The sequence below is a fragment of the Balaenoptera borealis genome, assembly GCF_965194805.1.
Source record: "Balaenoptera borealis genome assembly, chromosome: 2".
Lineage (NCBI taxonomy): Eukaryota > Metazoa > Chordata > Mammalia > Artiodactyla > Balaenopteridae > Balaenoptera > Balaenoptera borealis.
In genome coordinates, this window is record NC_138867.1 from 53,106,120 (window position 1) to 53,121,364 (window position 15,245).

The 15,245-nt window shown below is 36.1% G+C and overlaps 1 protein-coding gene across 3 annotated transcripts in view; it reads right to left on the minus strand.

Moving 5' to 3' along the window:
* SREK1IP1 (SREK1 interacting protein 1) overlaps positions 1 to 15,245 on the minus strand; it is a gene marked incomplete at its 3' end in the record, with an annotated part of 85,471 nt that overhangs the window by 39,678 nt on the left and 30,548 nt on the right. For all 3 annotated transcript variants that reach the window (XM_082383195.1, XM_082383197.1, XM_082383196.1), the window contains one exon: positions 8,425 to 8,568. In XM_082383195.1, coding sequence (XP_082239321.1) covers positions 8,425 to 8,568 — 144 coding nt within the window. The remainder of the gene's footprint in view (positions 1 to 8,424; positions 8,569 to 15,245) is intronic.

Sequence of the window (15,245 nt, forward strand, 5' to 3'; positions counted from 1 at the left end):
TTTTAAAGATTTTATGTAGAAGTGGTATTACTTCTCCTTTAAATGTTTGGCAGAATTCATGAGAAGCCATTCAGCCATGGCATTTTCTTTGCTGAAAGTTTTAAAACATTTAACTTCTGTAATAGATGCGGACCACTCAGTTTACCTATTTCTTCTTGAAAGAGTTTTGGTAGTTTGTATCTTTCAAGTAATTTGTCCAGTTTATCTAAGTTGTCCAATTTATTGGCATAAGATTATTCATAATATTCTATTTTAGCATCTGTGTAATCTGTAGTGTTGTTACTTCGTTCATTTTTGATACTGGTAATTTATGACTTTTTTTTTTAAACCCAATCAGTTTGGATAGTGAATTTTCAATTTTATAGATCTTCTCAAAGAACCAGCTCTTGATTTCACTGATTTTTCTCTATTGTTTCTCTATTTTCCATTTCACCTCTGATCTTTATTATGTCCTTTCTTCTGCTTACTTCAGGTTTCATTTGCTCTTCTTTTTCGAGTTTAAGGTAGAAGTTGAAGTCATAAATTTGAGATATTTCTTCTCTTCTAATACAGGCATGGAGTGCCGTAAATTTGCCTCTAAGCGCTGCTTTCGGGACATCTCATAAATGTTATGTTGTATTTTTATTTCATACAGTTGAAAAATACTTTCTAATTTCCTTTGGCTCTTTTTTTTTCCTTTGACCCAATGGGACATTTAGAAGTGTGTTAGGCTACAATTACTTGGAAATTTTCCAAGAAGCTACCTGTTATCGATTTCTAATTTAATTTCCTTGTGGCTAGAGAAGATACTTTGCATGACTTGAACACTCAAATTTATTGAGATTTGTTTTATAGCATAGAATAAGGTCTATCTTGGTAGATGTTCTGTGTGCACTGAGAAAAAAAAACCTGTGTATTCTGCTGTTGTTGAGTGAGGTGTTCTATAAATGTTAAATAGGACAAGTTGGTTGACAGTGTCATTCAGGTATACTTTATCCTTTCTGATTTACTGCCTACTTGTTCCAACAATTACTGAATTGTAATGAAATCTCCGACTGTAAATGTAGATTTCTTTTATCCACAAGGATTTTCCCTGGTAGTTCTATCAGAGTTTGCTTCATATATTTCAAATTTTGTTACTAGGTATAGAATACTAGTGTTGGTATTCTATGTTCTCTTGACAGACCCTTTCATCATTATGAAAGAAAAAAAAAACCTTCTTTATCCCTTGTAATATTCTTAGTTTTGAAATCTACTTGATTTGATCTTAAAATACTCACTTTCGCTTTCTCTTGAAGAGCTGTCTTTTTTTGCTGTTGTTGTTTTATAGCTACCATACGTTTAGAAGAACTAATGTTAGTATGTTAAAAAAAAAAGTTATGAGAAATTAAACAAATAAAACGAGCTCTGGGAATAATTTCCTCTTCCATTTAGGAATGAGGGATAAAGAATCCACTGACTAGATTATATAGAGAAATTAGCTCTAGAGTTCAGGAATTTTTTTCCTGGTCATTTACCCTAGGAACTAGCAGTAGTGATAATAAGAGGATATGAGAATTCAAGCACTGATGACAAAAGTTTACTTTTGATAGTTTACTGTTTCTATACTATCACTATTAAAACAATTTCACTTCTATTTACTGAGGTTCCTCTGAGACAGAATGTTGAAATATACACAAGCATAGTAGGGAAAAGAGTTTGAGTTTTTGCAAAATAATAACTTCTTGGAAAATGATACAACCAACCTTTGGAGTACAAAATAGAAGGCAAGAAGGTCCTTGTGTACTTTAGCCCTTAAATTTTGTAATGATAAGCAAGAGTGGTGGTCTCTTGTGTAACACACAGGAGTCAAGAGGTTATGATCCAGTCTTTAGAGACAGCTTTAGGATACTATGGCAGACTCATCCTAGCAGCATCAGCAGGTTCAGCTGCTAGATCTTTGTCTGCATATTTGTCACCAGGTTGTAGCTACTCTCACTGCTTTTAAATGCCTGACTAGGCAGTTCCAAACCTACACCCATTAATCTAAATTTCCCATTCCCTCTTGTGTTTTCCAATCAACCACTTAGCAAATATCTTCTGTAGTTATCTTATAATAAAAAGTACATTTGAGCCAAATATAGGCTTTACTCCAATTATTCTGTGGATTCATTTAAGTCCTATCTTTATGAAGCTTGAAACCACCCTTGTAAGTCATTCATTTGAATCTGATTCCAGCAGTTACTAAAGGGATGGAGAGAGATTTATGACAAGATGCAAATGCCTGATTTTGGCATTTTCCCCTAGGCAGTTTGCAGTGTAAACCATCTTTAAATAAAATCATGTATGTATTTAACATAAACTCTCCTAAACAAACAAAACAAAAAACCAAACTAAGCCACAAAAGCCCCCAAATTTGTCAAAATACATTTCTGTACTGAACTAAAGGAATACTGTTAAATATTAAGGGATGAGATATCAGGAAAGGACTACCTTCTAATTACAGACAAATTGCTGATTAGTGTTAAATAACATTAGGTAAATTGAATGAGGGGAAAAAAACATCTATACTCTTGAATTTCTTTGGTCCTTTGTAAATACAGTAAGTCCCCTACACATGAATGAGTTCCATTCCGAGAGCACGTTTGTAAGTTCAATTTGTTTGTTAAGTCCAACAAAGTTAGCCTAGGTACCCGACTAACACAATCGGCTATATAGTACTGCACTGTAGTAGGTTTATAATACTTTTCACACAAATAATACATAAAAAACAAACAGAAAATAAAGAAAACATTTTTAATCTTACAGTACAGTACCTTGAAAAGTACAGTACAACAGCTGGCATACAGGGGCTGGCATCAAGTGAAGAGCCAGAAGAGTTACTGACTGGAAGAGGGAGAGGAGGTGGGAGATGGTAGAGCTGAAGGATCATCAGCAATAGGAGAAGGAGGGCAAGCTGCAATTTCACTCACACCTGACGTTGATGGCACAGGTTCTGGTTCCTTGCCAGATTCAATTCTATCTACTCTCTTGAAAATATGATCCAGTGATGTCTGGGTAGTAGTTCTTTTTTTCCTCATCATAAATGACACAGTAGCACTGGATTGCATTCTGAACGGCTGCTGCAACCTTCATGTACCGTTCTACGTTTGGGTCCTGAGCCTCAAAAACTAACAGTGCCTCCTCAAATAAAGAAACTCCCTTTGCCATTTCCTGAGTCATGAATCTCTTCCGTTCTTCAGCAGTACCAGCTGCATCACCACTGCTTTTACACTTGCTCCCGGACATCCTAGGCTTGAAATAAAGATACTGCACTACTGTACTCTATACAGCACTGTAAAGTATGCAAAAGCACAACCACTTGTAGAGGATGCATGCATGTGACAATGTATGCCAGACAAGTGAACTAATTTATGTGATTGGACAGGCAAATGCACGTTCGCCTCTTTGAAAGTTCACAACTTGAAGGTTCGTCTGTAGGGGACTCACTGTACTGTAATATAAACTATTCCTGAGATATTTGCTACTACCACTTACAATTCCAAAAGCAAATTTCTTCAGGAAGTTCAAAGCACAGTCTAAAACCTTAATAATTTTGAAATTGTAGTACCACTAGACAGTAAGCATGTTCATACATACACACACATAACAGTGAGTCAGTAAGAGCTTATTATCCTTGCTTTCATCATTTGATCTTTTTCTTGGTGATATAATTTTCTAAGGCTGCACAGGTCTCAGTATAGTAAGACAATAATGTTTGTTCCCATCCATGTCAAGGTCTGGCCTCACATTTCCTAATTTGCATCAATAATTGATTATGATGTAATAATTTAATCAAAATTGATATATTTGTTATTTAGTCTTTTGTTTTCAATGAATGATATTCAATCAACATTTAAAAATATGAAATATAATAGAAGCAAATATATACAGAAACAAAATAGAAAGCAAAACTTCTACAAAAATAAGTTTTGAGACCCATTTTTTTGTGACATTTCTCTCTTTTCCCTTTTCATGTCTCTATTTCATAACAGCAGGACAACTAATTAGGTAAGTAACTAAAAATTAGTTGTTTTCTCATGGCTCACTATTTTTACTCTATCATTAAAAAAAAACAAAAACAAAAAACTTACCATATTCAAGAGTGTTGGTACAAGAGCTCTCTAGCTCTAAGGACCAAGGAAGGATTCAAGGAGCCCCCAGGACTACCTAAAGGATGTAGGTCAAGAACTCACACTCAGTCAGTCAGTAGTTCATCCTCACCCTTTCAGAGATTCTGAGCAATATCAGCAAGTTATCAATGGAACTAACAACCACAACCTCTAGGCCCCTTCCTCTGTGTGCTTAGGAACCAATCTATGGTTTATTTGGGTAGGGGTCACTGGGATTCCAGCAGGTGGCCATGAAATAAATATGGACCCCTTCTATAATACTTTATTATTGGAATCTCTATGACATACTGGAATGAACACTGTCCTGGGTGGAAGTCATGAGACGGAACACAAATTCTGAGCCCTTAAGTGACTATGGTCAAGCATACCTTTTAAGGAAAAAAAAGGGAAAAAAGCTAGATTGAGGAAGCCATTCTCAACGTGAGGTTAGGGGAAAGCTGATGCTAATAAGGAAGCTTCACCAACTATTCCCTGTCCTGGAGGTTATTATATGTTAACTCCCTCCCCTTTCTCCCAGAGCGGATCTGTCCCAGGTCTTCTGATTGAAAATCACCTCTAGAATAAACCACTATTCATGGTGGGAGTGTACTTTATCCTTCAAGATTGATGTGATAAGGAAAAAAAGGTCAAGAACCAATAGACTGGATGATCTCTAAGGTAGGAGAGCAGCACGTTGTAATGAAAATGGTACAGGACTAGTAGGAAAGGAACCTGGATCATGGTGCTGGCTCTACTGTGACCAGCTAGTGACTTTGGAAAGTCACTTGTTCTCATTTTCTTTTTCTACAAAACTGGTTTTTAAACTATTTGTTCTAAAGATTCTTACTAATTCTAAAGTTTTATGCATCTATTTAAAAAAAAACAGAGCAGTATAGATGAATGGGGTAGAAAGTGTCCTTGTGGAATTAAGGGTCTTAGGCTTTCTGCCCTAGTATCTTTTGTTGTGTTCCTATGTGGCTGGGCTGCTCTCTATTCTGGCGCAGCTGTCTTTCTGGGTTCTCTCTTTACTAGCATGCTACAAATTTCCCTACTTATCTTTTCTATTTCCTACATTCCTTGTTTTCCTTTTTTCAGTCTATTCCCGTACTTTGGTAGAACACTTATTCCAGGGCTTTTCTAAGAAAGGGTAAGTGAGAGGCAAATTGTTTTCTGAGACTTTGAATGTCTGACCATGTCTTTATTCTACTTTCACACTTGGTTGATAATTTGGTTGGGTATATCATTCTAATTTGGATATAATTTTTCTTCAAAAATTTGAAAGCATTATCCATATTCTACTAGCTTCCAGTATTGCCTTAGAGAAGTACGAAACTATTCTGACTCCTGATCCTTCACCTGTGTCCTGTTTTATCCTCAACTCTGGAAGTCTGGATTATAACTTTTTGTTTCCTATGATATGACGTTTCATAATGGTGTGCCTTTGTGTGGGTCTGCTTTTACCACTGTGCCTGGTACGTGTTGAACCTTTTCATCTGGAAACTAATTCTTCAGTTCTTGAAAAAATTTTGTTTTCTTTTTCTGGGACTCATTTGAATGAAGTATTTCCTAGAATGACCCTTCAATTGTTCTCTCTTTTTTCTCTCTTTTTGCTCTTCTTATTTTTCTTCAACTTTATCTTCCAACTCTATCAAGTTTTCCATGTCTGCTTCTTTTTTAATTTTCAAAAGCTCTTCTGTTGTTTTTGTTCTTCTTTACAGTATCTTATTCATGTTTCATGTGTGGTGTATCTTAACTTTCTATGAAACTAAATATTAATGATTTCTGTTTTCTCCTTGTACAGACTCTGTATTTTTCAAGTTGATTTTTTCTGGTTTTTGTTTTGGTATCTATATTTCATGTGAGACTCTTTCCTCAGAAATTTAGTGCTCCTCATTGTCTAAAAAGCTGACTGGAAGCTTTTAGCAAGCAAAGCTTGGAAATCTGGACTTCACTGATAATCTGGTGAGGCCTTGTCTTTGAAGAATCTCTAATGTCAGTATCCTTATTTCATTCTTCTTAGACTGGTCAGATTTCCCAGAGATGTATCTTCAAATCTTCTGCCTGGGTGATATATGTCTGGGAACCAAATAGGTGAAGATGGCTAGAAGGCTCTCACCATTCTGTATCTAACCTTTAACTTAACTATTTTCATTTGTGTTTGGTGTGTCCCAGTTTAAAGACCGTTTGTCTTACCTGTCTAGAAAATAGACCTGTGGCAGTCTGCTGAGGCAACAGGGCTTCAGAGTAGGGAAAGGGAACAGAACATATAACTACTTCATGTACCCAAGGATACTCATTATCAAGACTTTAGGGGGTTTTACAGTGTATAATCAGGTTACTTCTCAGTTTTCCACACTGTTAAAGGGCTGAGCTCTCTTAAAGTGTTCAGTCCATTATCACTAACCCATCTGCTTTTCAGCAAAATTTTTTGACTCTTATTTTCTTTGTCCTTGTGAGTTTATGTCTTTAAAAATTTCTTCTACTACTATTTTAGTGTTGTTTCAGTAGGGAGCAAAAGTAAATATATATCTTTATTTATGTATAAAGATCCTGCGGCATGCGGGATCTTAGTTCCCCGACCAGGGATTGAACCCGTGCCCCTTGTAGTGGAAGCATAGATTCTTAACCACTGGACTGCCAGGGAAGTCCCAAAAGTAAATATTTATATTCAAGCAGCTATCTTTACCCTTAAGTTGTATATACTCATATTTACTGTTACTCTTGTTTGCTTTCTTTGGAACACTATCCCTCTTCTGCCTTCTCAGCTTGTCCTAGTACCCTGGTATTTGACTTTTTCACTTACCTTCACTGGATATAATATGGAAAGGTTAAAATTTTTTTAAGCATTTACTGTTCTCTGATGATCTAAAATAAGTTTAACCTTTTTTGTATCTCTCTCATGCCATGCCTAAACCCATATACAAATAAGTTCCATTTTGCTTCCGTGTGACAACTACCATATAACATTTTGTAGTTTACAAAATATTTTCACATACAGCATCACATTTTATCCCTAAAAACCCCATTGCAAGGATAGGTTATTTTATACACAAGATGGGAAACAAATGGTTAAACAGTGGTCTGAAATCTGTTTTCTTTTTGAGGGGAAAGGAGAATGCCCCAGGAAAGAAAGAAGGTAACTTGGTCAAATCTCTTCATCAACATGCTAATGACAGACCTCCTGGAAATAAATTATTTGCTAGCCAGAGAATCCTTTTTTGTGGGGGGAGGAGGGGTGTGGCTTAAATAACAGAAATTTATTTCCTCACTGTTCTGAAAGCTAGAAGTCCATGATCAAGCTGTTGGCAAGAGAATCCTTATTTATAAACTGCTTATAGCAGGATGTCTAAGATTGTTTATGGCAAATAATCCTGGAATCTAGGGATTTATGGGGCACAAATCCATAATTCCTGGAAAATGTAACTATGGGCATAAAATTGAGATGCTTCATGACCAAAATGACTTTCTTTCGTGTAAGTAATGTAGAAACCATTTATGTTAACCTTGGCCAGAGTGGGTACCTGGGAGATTGTACTATAGTCCTGGAACTCTTGCTGCTTTGCCTATGCCCCATGATCACTTGTATACTTGAAATTACAGTTAACCCTTGAACAACGCAGGGGTTAGGGATGTTGCCTCTCTGTGCTGTCCAAAGTCCAAGTGTAACTCATAGTTGCCCTCCATATATGCGGTTTTTCCATATCCATGGCTCCACATCTGCGGATTCCACCAACCGCAGCTTATAAAGTATAGCAGTATGTATTACCAAAAAAAATCTGCGTAAAAGTGGACCCATGCAGTACAAACCCATGTTGTTCAAGGGTCAACGGTATTAGTAAAGCTTGATACTGCTAAGATCTCTGATATGAATGAGTGTGATTTGACAATCCAATCCTTTGTGTTATCCCACAAGTAAACTGAAGTTCAGAGCAGTTAAGTGATTTGCTAAAAGTCACATACTAAAAAGTAGCCAAATAGGAATAGAAACCAAATCTTAAATCAGACTCTTTGTACCATGTGATACATCCCAGTAAGATGGAAAAACAAAAAACAAAACAAAACACAATAAAACCTGTGTTGGGGAATCAGAAATAGACTTGCCTGTTGGTTGTATCACTGACCAACTGTTTGACTTTGGGCAAATTACTTACAATGTTCAGAGCCTATTTCCTTACCTATGCAGTACTTCTTACATAAGAGGCAAAAGATATCTTAATGACAAAAATAATAGAACAATAGATAAACATGACATAATATAGCAGAACATTTAGAAACATTTTTAAAGGATGGAGGGGGAAAAAAAAGTATTGCTTACTTTTTTCTTGTAATGCTTGCAGTTTATTCAGTTCTTCATTTTCTTCATCACTCTCTTCACTACTTGTGCTGCTGACATCCAAAACTATGTCCCTTTTGGGGTCTACTCGGAGAAAATTGCGGCATTCAAAAGTCAGGTGACCAGCTAAGTAAAACAAAAAAACATGAATGACAAAACTATAGATACATTATATTTTTTGCTGTGTTTGTTCACTAAGCAACAAGTTACAATTTTAGTAATATAATGTTTAGTTTTAACTTTTATTCAGTGGGTGGTAGTTTGCTTTACCTGAATGAAATATTCAGAGGACTTTTTCTTTTCTTCAACAGGGCTTCTAATTCAATAAGCATGCTTTTTGGTTACTTCTTATGGATTTCAGGATATTGAATTAATGTACTTACTATGTACTAAAGAAAATATTCTCAACGTTGGATTTTATGTTTTATTCCTTTTCCATATACTTTTTTGCTTCTCAGCTTGACTACTATACTCATGCAATTACACAGCTGTCACCTAATTAAAGATGCCATAATAACATAATTGAACATGTTCTTCAAAAGAACACCTAAGATTCTAATTCTGACATCATTCAGTCCTTAAAGAGTCTCCCTATAAGAAAACTACAACAGGGCTTCCCTGGTGGCGCAGTGGTTAACAATCCGCCTGCCAATGCAGGGTACATGGGTTCGAGCCCTGGTCCAGGAAGATCCCACATGCCACGGAGCAACTAAGCCCGTGCGCCACAACTACTGAGCCCACACTCTAGAGCCCACGAGCCACAACTACTGAAGCCCGTGCGCTTAGAGCCTGTGCTCTGCAACAATTGAAGCCACTGCAATGACATAACCGCGCACAGCAACGAACAGTAGCCCCCGCTCACTGCAACTAGAGAAAGCCCGCGCGCAGCAACGAAGACCCAATGCAGCCAAAAATAAATTAAAAAAAAAAAAACTACAAGTTATCTACTTATTGCATGATGCAATTAAAAAATCAAATATTATTGAATACAAACACCAGAAAAGTACAGGAGATAAAATCACTAATAATATCTCAGTGCTTATCACCCACATGTTAACATTTTGTTTTATTCACTTAATTTTTTTTTAAAGTGAAAAACTGCATGTGTGTGTGCACACACACATACACAAAGTTGGAGAGCTTGCACCATCCCCTGGAACCCTGCCCCAATCCCATTCCATTCTCTCTTCAGAAGTTGGTATACTGAAGTTGGTGTCTTATCTTTTCAAAACAGAATATTGTATTTTTATTATTTTTTAACATAAACTCAATTATACTTACCTATCATTCTGTAACTTGTTTCTGTCATTCAGTATTATGTTTTGTGATTTATCTATGTTAACATAAGTAGATATAATTATCTCATTTTATCTGATGAATAATGTCCCATTATATAAAAATATATTTACTCTTTCTACTACTGATAGGATCTTAGGTTGCTTCTAGTATTTTGCTATTATAAATAATGCTGAAATGCATAGCTATACACGTCTCTCTGTGCACACATGGCACAGCTTCTCTAAGGCAGTAGCTTTTGAATTCTTTTGACTAGGGCTGACCGATGGTAAAAAATAACAATGCAACCAAGTATATTCATATATACATTCATATACATATACACACTAACACACAAAAATTAAAACAAAAATTACATGAAGCATTATGACATGTGATATTCAAAAATAATCAATGCTGATAGAAACCACATAATTGATTTCACAACCCACTAATGATTCACTACAACCCTGGACTAGGATTTATTTCTAGTTCTCTTAATTAAGGGTGAAGCCTTTTGGAAGACCTAGATTTATACAAGAGCATCTCCTAGTAGGGTACCAATCTTGGGCGGGGCCCTGAGTCTTGCCTTTATTCCCTGCACCCTGCCAATACATGACAATAGAAGTTCAAGAACCTTGGGTTCAGCAAATACCCTCAAGACTTACCTCCTAGAGGTTCTGCTTTCCTTTGGTTGCTGGCCTCTAAGTATTCTTTAATTCTTTATTTTCTTCTAGCACACTAATATATCTAATATGTATTGCATATTTCATACAAGTTTCTTAGTTGTTTACAGAAGGGTCCAGTCTGCCATACTGCTGGAACCAAGTTTTCTCTATTGTGATTTCTTTCAAATGAATCATTCAGAAGTGTTCTTTTTAGTTTCCAAACATATGGAGCTTTCAGACTATGCTTTTGTTGATTTCTAAATTTATTACACTGTTATCAGAGAGTGAAGTCTGTATGACATCAGTTTTTTAGTATTTGCTGAGATTTCTTTTATGGCCTATCATGTAGTAAATTTAGGGAAAAACTTGATATGTATTTTAAAAGAATATACATCACTATTTGTTGATGTCTATTTTGTTGTTCAAATCTCCATCTTACTTTTTTGTGTAATAACTTCTGATAGTATAATTTTAAGTACCTTTATCACTATAGATTTGTCAATTTCTCCATGATTATTAGTTGAATCATATGAAGTTGCAACTTTTGTGAGTAAAACAGCTGATTATCAACAATATTCAACCTAATATCTATTTGCTCTTTTTTCCCCATCTCTTTATTTTAAAATTTTCTATGCAGTTTTTAGTTTTCTAAGTAGTTTCACTAATAATGACATGTAGCTGGACTTATTTTTTTAATTTAATTTGATACCAGACCAATTTTTCCTGTTAATTTCTTAGCTTTGACAAATAGTTCCTGCCTCACTGGGGGCAGTATAAATTCACTCCTCATACCTACTCAAGGTATAAGCTTGGGTTGCCAATTCTCGATTATTCCTTTTCTTCTAATTATTATTTTATAGGAACTTAAACACAGTAAACTTTGTCATCACTTTCCCTAGACAGTAAATGGAATTTTTCTAATTCCTGCTTTACTGCTTTTTTGAGCAATTTGGCTTTAAACAAGAGCCTCCACTCTGGCCATGCTGCCATCCAACAGGGGTCTAAAGCTTCATTCTGTATCCCATAAAAGTCTACTCAGTAGGCCCATGGACCTCATTGTTTTCAGCTATCATTCCCTGCTCTAGCTTTGAGCTCCTTTTCCTTTCCAACACTTGGGGATTTCCCTTTTATTCTTTTGAGCTGGGTTATTTTTATTTTTGTTGTTACTCTATTTTTCTCCAGTATCTCTCTGTTTTTGGAGCAGAAAGGAGGACTTTCTATGTTGCTTCAGCTTGCCATTCTGATCAGGACTCCTGATGATACAATTTTTACTTTACTTAATCTAGCTTTGCATCCAAACACCTTATATTGTAATAAATATTTCATATAAATAAAATACTTAATAACCACACTGGCAGCAGTCTCTGTCTCACACCCATTTTAGCCTTACTTCAATGAAACTGACCCTAAACTGATAATAAGACAAGTTGCTTGTGAAGCTACAGATAAATTTTCCTTTTTTTTTTAAATTGGGGAATAAGTGAACAAACTTAGAAAATTATTCCAAAATATAGTTCTTGTTACCTCTTTTCTACATAGACTCTCAGGAGACAATGAGCAGAAAATTCTTTAAAAAAGAAAAAAAAAAAAACAGGCCGTGGACCTGCCTGGACATGGTGACTTCCACCAGGTCCCGCCTCAGCCACGTTCGCCAGCCAGCAGCTCCCAACCCCACCCACACCCACACCCCCTGGGGCCAACATCCTCTCCGTGTTTGTTTGTTTGTTTATTTATTATTTATTTATTATTTTTGGCTGCGTTGGTTCTTTGTTGCTGTGCACGGGCTTTCTCTAGTTGCGGCGAGCGGGGGCTACTCTTTGTGGTGATGCGCGGGCTTCTCATTGCAGTGGCTTCTCTTGTTGCAGAGCACGGGCTCTAGGTGCGTGGGCTTCAGTAGTTGTGGCACACGAGCTTAGTTGCTCCACAGCATGTGGGATCTTCCTGGACCAGGGATCGAACCCGTGTCCCCTGCATTGGCAGGTGGATTCTTAACCATTGCACCACCAGGGAAGTCCTGAGGAGAACATTCTTAGATGACCAGAAACTTAAATTTTGACCACAGATATGTAGAGACATTTCAAGTTATAACATTTTAGTAGCTGACTTTAAAAAGTAACATGGCTTTTTCAGAAATGGAAAAGCCAAACCTTAAATTCATACAAAAATGTAAGGGACCCTGAACAGCCAAAACAATCTTGAAAAAGAATAAAGGTGGAGACTCACATTTCCTGATTTCAAAACTTACCACAAAGCTATAGTAATCAAAACAGGGTGATAGTGTCATAAGGATAGTCATATAGACCAATGGAATAGAATTTAGAGTCCAGAAATACACCCATACATATATAGCCAATTGCTTTTTGATGAGAGTGTCAAGTCTATTCAGTGGGGAAAGAACAGTCTCTTCAACAGATGGTGCTGGGACAACAGGATTTCCACATGCAAACACATGAAGTTGAACTCCTCACCTCACATCATATGCAAAAACTGACTCAAAATGGATTAAAGACCACAACAATATAAGAGCTAAAACCATAAAACTCTTAGAAGAAAGCATGGGGTAAATCTTCTTTAACTTGGATTTGGCAATGGATTCTTACATATAAAACACCAACAGCACAAGTAACAAAAGATAAAACCGATAAGTTGGATTTCATCAAAATTTAAAACATTTGTGCAAAGAAATTATTATGAAAGTGAAAAGACAACCTACAGAATGGAAGAAAAAATTTGTAAATTATATATCTAATAGGGTTAACTATTTAGTATATATACAATTCCCGCAACTCAAGAACAAAAAGACAACTCAATTAAAACATGGGCAAAGAAATTGAATAGACATTTCTCCAAAGAAGATATACAAATGGCCAGTAAGACCGTGAAAAGATACCCAACATCATTAGTCTTTAGAGAAATGCAAATGAAAACCATGAGATATCACTTCACATCTATTAAGATGGCTACAATTTTAAAAAAAGAAAAGAGAAAGGAAAATAAGTGTTGGCAAGAATGTGGAGAAACTGGCACTCTTGTACATTTCTGGTGGGAATATAAAATGATGGAGCTGCTGTGGAAAACAGTTTGGCAACTCCTCAAGAAGCTGCACACAGATGACCCAGCATTCCACTCCTAGGTATATACCCAAAAGAATCGAAAACGAGGACTCAAACAGACACTTACACAACAAAATTCATTGCCCATTAATCACAATAGCCAAAAGGTAAAAATAACCCAAGTGTCTATCAATAGATGAATGGATAAAGAAAAGGTGGTGTATCCATACAATGAAATATCATTCAGCCATAAAGAGGAATAAAGTTATGATACACACTACAACATGAATGAACTTTAAAAACATTATGCTAAGGGAAATAAGCCAGACACAAAAGGACAAATACTATAAGATTCGACTTACATGAAATATCTAAAATGGCTAAATTCATAGACATAGAAAGTAGATTAGAGGTTACCAGGGTCTGGGGGAAGGGAGGAGCGGGGAGGTACTGCTTAAGGTTTATAGAGTTTCTGTTTGGGGTGATGGAAAAGTTTTGTAATAGATAGTGGCGATGGTTGTACAACATTGTGAATGTAATTAATGCCACTGAATTGTATACTTAAAAATGGTTAAAATGGCAAATTATGTTATATGTATTTTACCACAATTTTTTTTCAATTTTATTTATTTTCTTATACAGCAGGTTCTTATTTGTTATCCATTTTATACATATCAGTGTATATATGCCAATCTCAACCACCCAATTCATCCCACCCCCCACCCCACACCTCCCCCGCCTCTATCCCCCCTTGGTGTCCATACGTTTGTTCTCTACATCTGTGTCTCAATTTCTGCCCTGCAAACCGGTTCATCTGTACAGTTTTTCTAGGTTCCACATATATGTGTTAATATACGATATTTGTTTTTCTCTATCTGACTTACTTCACTCTGTATGACAGTCTCTAGATCCATCCACGTCACTACAAATGACCCAGTTTCGTTCCTTTTTATGGCTGAGTAATATTCCATTGCATATATGTACCACATCTTCTTTATCCATTCATCTGTTGATGGGCATTTAGGTTGCTTCTGTGACCTGGCTATTGTAAATAGTGCTGCAATGAACATTGGGGTGCATGTGTCTTTTTGAATTACGGTTTTCTCTAGGTATATGCCCAGTAGTGGGATTGCTGGGTCATGTGGTAATTCTATTTTTAGTTTTTTAAAGCAACTCCATACTGTTCTCCACAGTGGCTGTATCAATTTACATTCCCACCAACAGTGCAAGAGGGTTCCCTTTTCTCCACACCCTCTTCAGCATTTGTTGTTTGTACATTTTCTGATGATGTCCATTCTAACTGGTGTGAGGTGATACCTCATTGTAGTTTTGATTTGCATTTCTCTAATAATTAGTGATGTTGAGCAGCTTTTCATGTGCTTCTAGGCCATCTGTATGTCTTCTTTGGAGAAATGTCTATTTAGGTCTTCTGCCCATTTTTTGATTGCATTGTTTTTTTAATACTGAGCTGCATGAGCTGCTTATATATTTTGGAGATTAATCCTTTGTCCGTTGATTCGTTTGCAAATATTATCTCCATTCTGAGGGTTGTCTTTTCATCTTGTTTCTAGTTTCCTTTGCTTTGCAAAAGCTTTTAAGTTTCATTAGGTCCCATTTGTTTATTTTTGTTTTTATTTCCATTTCTCTAGGAGGTGGATCAAAAAGACCTTGCTGTGATTTATGTCAAAGAGTGTTCTTCCTATGTTTTCCTCAAAGAGTTTTATAGTGTCCAGTTTTACATTTAGGTCTCTAATCCATTTTGAGTTTATTTTTGTGGATGGTGTTAGGGAGTGTTCTAATTTCATTC